The sequence below is a fragment of the Dipteris shenzhenensis genome, chromosome 18 (assembly GCF_047967505.1).
Source record: "Dipteris shenzhenensis isolate YYH24624 ecotype China chromosome 18, Dip_SZ_1.0, whole genome shotgun sequence".
NCBI lineage: Eukaryota > Viridiplantae > Streptophyta > Polypodiopsida > Gleicheniales > Dipteridaceae > Dipteris > Dipteris shenzhenensis.
The window spans coordinates 22,956,339-22,962,901 of record NC_141613.1 but is presented as its reverse complement, the minus strand read 5'-3'; the positions used below and the strand labels follow the sequence as shown (position 1 = coordinate 22,962,901).

The 6,563-nt window shown below is 40.6% G+C and overlaps 1 protein-coding gene across 1 annotated transcript; it reads left to right on the top strand.

Annotated features, from left to right (window-relative positions):
• The first annotated feature begins 3,781 nt into the window (after window positions 1-3,781).
• On the top strand, window positions 3,782-6,307 carry LOC147890960 (protein LOW PHOTOSYNTHETIC EFFICIENCY 1, chloroplastic-like). Its single transcript, XM_087390055.1, has one exon. It carries the CDS (start codon window positions 4,214-4,216, stop codon window positions 6,116-6,118), a length of 1,905 nt encoding a protein of 634 aa, XP_087246181.1. The 5' UTR covers window positions 3,782-4,213; the 3' UTR covers window positions 6,119-6,307.
• The last annotated feature ends 256 nt before the right edge of the window (window positions 6,308-6,563 follow it).

The following is a 6,563-nucleotide window of genomic DNA, read 5'->3' as shown; positions in this document are numbered from 1 at the left end:
TAGTGGATTTAACTGGATTGGAAAGTGGAAAAATGTCAGAAACAGTATCATCAATGTCAACACCAATTGAAGAAGCCATTGAGAATGCATCACAAAATTGCAACTCTTCAAGTAAGCAGAAGAGAAAGAGAGCTTGGGATATTCGTAGGAATTTTCAAGAAGATTGGGTAGCCAAATATCCTTGGTTAGATGTAGACACTGGGGATGCACCAAGTGGGCCATTTATAAAATATGCACATGGGCAAGGTCTATTTAATGCACATGCAGGTAGAAGAAGAGGTTGAAAAGGTAGATATTTTGTATCATAAATATTGGGATTGTGAGGAATTATTCCACTTTTAGACAAAATGAATATGTTGAGTAAAATGTCGCAATTGAAGAATATTTATATCAATGAATATGTCAAGGAAATAAAACTCACTAATTTGAGTATAACAACAGCATACGATAAGAAGTCAAGCTCCAGTTTTCAAGACGAGAAATTGTTTAAAGATTGGAAAAGTTTAATAGACCTAGATGGGGATTCCTCACTTTTAACATGTGACCAGGAAGGATATGTTTGCCTTCGTGCAAACAATCAGGTTTTCAAGATGACGAGAGAAAACAAACGACACAAAAGACTACAATACATTAAAAAAGAGGATTTTTTAAAGAAAGTACAAATAGTGAAAAATGCCCTTAGTGAAGTTGCAAGTGCAGTGGTAGATGAGATCAGAAGTAGGTTTCCACAAAATGACCTAATGGAAGCATTTATCATCATATTTCCACATTTTTGGATCAATGGATCTTATGAAAGTATCAAAGCAGGTCTAAAGAATCATTTGGATGCTCTCAAAAAACACTTGGGATGGGATATTGACATGGACAATATAAAGTACTATGGTTTGTTGGATTTTGGAAAGCTTTATTCATAGTCTTCCCTTTTTGGAGAAGTCATGCACCAGCAAAGTAATTTAATGGAAAATGTTCAAATGCAAGGTTCGATGGTTCTCGGCTTTGGAACAAGCTCTCTTGCAGTACATTCCTACAAGATAACATTTTTGAGTACTTCAAGCTTGCAAATTTATGTCAAACCTTTATTCTTGGCTTAGTTGAGGATGAAACGTGTTTTTAGTACTCTTGGTTACTTGAAGAATAAGCTTCGTAATAAGCTAGATGATAACTTAGATCTTAGCTTGAGATTATACTCTTGTTCTTATGATGTTAGTAGCTTTCCATATGATAGAGCATTAGCACTTTGGAAGTCAAGGTGTAAGAGAAAAGGCTATAATTAGCTTTTTTGGACTATTTAAACTAGACTTTGAGAATTTTCTTCCCCCATTGGATTTGAAGGATATTCATTATCCTTAAAGAATTTTATGTTTTGCATACTCTACAGTATCCTAAATGCTAGCTATTTCATGTATTTTGAAATTATGTAAAACGGAAAAGACAGAGTTTTCAATATAACTAGTTTTTAGTATATTTGTGAAAATTGAAAGTTTTTTAAATGCCCTAGAATATTTAGCCGAGTTTTGAAACAAAAATTATAACAAAAGATATAATTCGCCAATTCTTTGAAACTTTTAAAAATAATTTATGAAAAATTTCGCCAGTATATTATAATACCATATTTCTATACCTTCGATAAAAACATCCCAGACACCCAGTCCTACCACAATGGTGATGTTGATAAGTGCTTAAAGAAGTGTCACAAAGACAAAGTGCTAGCATCTTTGTATGTAATCTGTCTGTAGTCTGCATTTTGTTCCTCTACAAGGGACACATTGGAGAAGGGTGGGCCGGACGAAGCAACCATCATATATGGTGTTAACATGTCATTTTGATGAAGGAGTGGACAATCAACTAACGTTTCCAATTTCAAATACATGTCCTTCGGGTGTAGACGTTGAAAGGTGACCTTGCTCTCATCTCTGCATTGCAGAGTTTTTGTTAAATGTTTGCTTCGGATATAATTTATTTTGTTTCAATTTCGATGTAATACTATTATCACAAAAACTATCGGATGTAATTTCTTTTGTTTCAATTTCAATGTAGTACCATTATCGCTAAAACTATTGTTGGTTGTTACTTAGGTAGTGAAAGTGGCTCTAAAGAAGAACAAATGGCATATTTATGCCCTCGTTTACATTTTACTGCAACCATAGGGATCGTTGCACAAGAAATTGTTGAAAAAATTGTTCTTAATGTAGTGAAAATGGTTCCAATAACCAGCGCGGTGCTTTAGAACTATGTTAACTCCAATAACTAGCGCGGTGGTTGCAAGGAAACTATACTAAATTGCAAATGTCTACATTTTCCTTAGCTTGGAAGTAAAATAGCTCCAAGAATGTGTGCGCCGAGAAATTGTTGCACAAGGAGTAATATGACTAAAATATCTCTAAAATAACACTATTTTCCTTGGTTTCGAACTACAATAGCTTGAACATCCAGCGCGGTGGTTGCGGATATGGACCTTGAGGGGTCCCATTAGAGATTAACATGCCACGGTGGTCTACCAACACGATGGCCTCTCCATGCCAACATCATTGCATGAACCAGCACGGTGGTCAGCGCAGCAAAAGATTGTGTTGCATAGTGATAGATGGTGAAGCTACATAATGACAGGTGGCAAGGTAAAGCTTTGTGCTGTAGTCAGGCCAACGTGGTTGTGCTCGAACCAGCACGATGGTCAGTGTAGCAAAAGATTATGTTGCATAGTAACAGATGGCGAAGCTGCGCAAGCAAACATGACAAGGCAAAGGCTATGTGATGTAGTCAGAGAGCAACAATCTGTGTGCTCATGAGCAAATGCATATAGTGCCATGTGTCGAGCTTTGCGCTATTGACCATGATAAGATTGCGTCTCATTATTACGCCAATGCGCGTTCATGATGTTGGAAAAATTTTCGGCAAGAGCGCGGGTCCACGTAAAATTCAAATATTCACCCAGAAGCGCATCGTGTCGTGGCTCTGAAAATGGTTCCGCGATTGGCTACACCTAAGCAAACGTTGACCCGATAGCAAACATTTCCATGTGGATATAACTGTGGCCATTGAAATGGAAAGACTCCTTACAACTGTAGCTTGGCAATTCGATGTCCCTTGTCTCAAAAGCTGGAGCCAAACACATATCATTATGCAAACCTTAAGTATTGGCTCTTTACAACTGCATTCTGAGGATATTAATGTAGACTATAACATCCAAGCCTCCGACTTGCTTCACCTTGACAAAACCAGAACCATGGACCCATAACAATTTATCAACACAACAGTGTTTGCTACTATTACAACATTTGCAAGAATGGGTACATCACTTTTATACAAACACAGGCTTTCTTTGGTTTCCCATGAAACGTTTACAATGAACGGCCTTGAAATGATCATGGATTGGCAATATACCGTATCGAAACATGAAGCCTCCAAAGTTTCCTGAGACAAGTCACATGTGTGCTACAACAAAGGCCATTGGATATTTCAACATTAATATTCTACAAACTTCTCAAAAGCAACTACAACTACAAAATCTCATGGAAGAGAATCACCTCAAATTAGTGAATAAAACCTCCACAATAATTTACAGGTTTCAAATTGACCACATTTAGACAAACGCACCTTTGACGAGCAGTTTTCCCGAAACAATGCAAGCGTACTGGTCTGATCATGACCCTGTCTACATTGCATACCAATTCCCAGCACGGTTACCAATGTTCAAAGCAAAATAGCGTACAATTGCTTTCCAATATATTTTCATTAGACAAAAAACTTAGCACTCAACTCACAAACCATGCACGCTTGTTAGTTTAGGGTTCAGGGTTTAAGCGTCTCTAGTGTGTAGGTTTCATGAGGACCTGATGAATCTCAGCACAATTGATGAACGAATTGCTCGCCTTTCGATTCTTTTCTCTGAATTCCTCCCGAGACAAGGATCGGAAGCTCTTTCTGTTGAGAAATTTGGAATTGCAAGGCTTTAGCCGTCTTCTGAATTCTGTGTCGGGATCTGTACGAGCGAATTCGAGCCAGCAGGCTGTCTATCTGCGTAAGAATCGAGCACAGTTCTGGTTTTTTGCACGGAGGTTTCCATTTTCTATGCCCTGCGGCGCTTGCATTCGAATTGTGAGATCGTCCTTGCTTCGATCTCCGTCCATTGCTCTTGGTTCTTGCCTTAATTACAATTCTAGGATAGAAGAAGAACCGGGTGCAGAGGAATGATGGTGGAAAACCCTTTGCACCGATGACGTCTTTGAGCTTCTTCTCGCCCATTATCGTGGTTCGTCCTCTCATTCGCCTGCCTCCGCCTTTTCCTAGAAGCTGCCGTGTCTATTGTGTTGATGGCTCTCCCGGAATCAACTTTGCTCTCACTGCCCAGCCAGAGCTAACGCGCGATTTGGCCAATGCAAAACCACGTACGAAGCAGCAACAATCGCTGCTGGACCAACTTGCTCTGGAGCAAGAGAAATGGAAACCTACGGACAAGCCCAATGCCCCTTCAGTGCAGGCCCTCACTTGGGCTCTGAGCGAAGTTGAGAATTTTAGCGAGATTGATGCTTTTCTGGAAGGTCTCTGCATTCCTGTACGTGTGTTTTCGTCCGTAATTCAGAAGTTGGGCAACTCAAAGAAGTTTCAAGCCGCTTATTGTGTTTATCAGTGGCTGCAAAACCGACCTGAGACGGAGGAAAGGCCCAATGTTTACATCTACAGTAGCATACTCGGGGCAATGAAAACGAGCGGTAATTTCGACCGCTTGGGAATCGTTCTTGAAGAGATGAATAAATCCGGGATAGAGCCCAACATTGTCACATACAATATCATCATTGCCTCGTATGAACAGCAGGGCCTCCATTCGGAAGCGATGAATGCTTTTGCGGAGCTTGAACATAGAGGGCTGCAACCTACTGGCATCACTTACCGAGCTCTTCTACTTGGTTTTGAGAAACTTGACGACATCGATGGAGCCCTTCGTATGTATTCTGCCGCCAAGGATGTGCTGCATGACGTGGGGCAGGATGATACAATTGAAGACCTGAAGAAGGCAGTGTCTAGCTTTTGCTCCCGGTTCATACGCAGTTGTGTGCGCGCAGGGAAAGATCCTGATTACATACTTGGTCTTTTTGATACAACAGAGAATATCATTACAAACCTGTGCGTTCGTGATTATGAGGACATAATCTGGTCGTGTGGATCTGGGAAGAGAGATTACATATTGGCCAAAAAAGCTCTGGCACGCAGGAGGCTCAGTAGCGCTCCAATAGGAGTGGCTCTCTGTAACCATGTCATGAAGATCTTGAGCAAGAACAAGAAAGGGTGGGCAGCGCTGGAAATATTTGAACATATGCTAGCCGAGGGGCCTGCTCCAAACAAAGACTCGTACAGCATCATTAGGTCAGTATTCAATTTTCTTCTGGACACGTCCAGGGAAAAATGCACTTGCAGTTGGAGTGTAAGGCTGCTAGAGAAAATGGAGGCCCATGGCATTTCGCCAGATAGATTTGCCTGGGATACTACTCTAATAACATGCGCTAAGAAAGGGAACCCTGCAGCTGCTGTGCTTGTTTTCCAGAAAATGATAGAAGGGGGACATAGTGCGAGCATTTTGTCTTATGGTGCTTTGTTGTCAGCTCTTGAAAAAAGCGGTCTCCATGACAAAGCGGAGCAGGTTTGGGAGCATATGAGAAGGTTAGGTGTAAGGCCTAACATTATCGTGTACACGACCATGATTTCTGTGTATGGAGGCTTGCAAAAGAACGAGGATTTGATCAGACTAGTAGATGAGATGCGTGATGCTGGTGTTCGGTTCACAATTGTCACCTACAATGCACTCATCACCACCTGTGCTAAGGTTGGTGATTGGAAGGGTGGTCTTAAGTGGATGCAACAGTTAAGGACGGAAGGTTTTAGCCCAGATGCTGTAACATACAATCAATTGGTGAAAGTTTTATCTGAAGGGGGTGAGGCAGTTCTAGCCAGAGACATGTGCGTTGAGGCAAATCGTTTACAAGTACTCCTTTCACAATCAGTGTATCAGTCTGTGGTTGAAGCTTGTACGATACATAAGATTGACTTTGACTTGGATGCAATGGGAGCACAGTCTTCCCACATGGCTTCTGAAAAAATTGACAAAGATTCAATAGATCATTAGGAAAGATGTGTGGATGTATAAATCTTTGCCTTTCTATGTGCTGTGCATGACAAGGTTGTATGGTTGTTGAAAAAGAGTGACAATGATGGTTATTTGTATGTTAATTATCTGATAACCCATGAGATATCATCTTGTCACTGCATGATTTACTGCCACGTTATTGACGAGGTTTACTGCCATGCTATTGACAAGAACATAAAAGTGAACATGCTTTTTTTTTGGTCTTGAGGTCTTTCGCCACCTTATGAAGTTGGCAGCTAAAAAGATCCATCACCATTTTCTGGCTTCTTGTCACAGTGCATTCTCTTGTGTGGCTACGGGAACAAGTGGCAGGTAGGAAGGGGCTCATGCATGAAAAGTTGAATGCTGGTTGGCTTTTGAAATAAATCATCAAAATTTTGGTTTTGAATGGCATATTTAATGGTCAGCTACTATCGAGAAGCCA

Excerpts from the sequence above, each read along its gene's own strand:
- LOC147890960 (XM_087390055.1), top strand. The coding sequence starts at position 4,214 with ATGACGTCTTTGAGCTTCTTCTCGCCCATTATCGTGGTTCGTCCTCTC.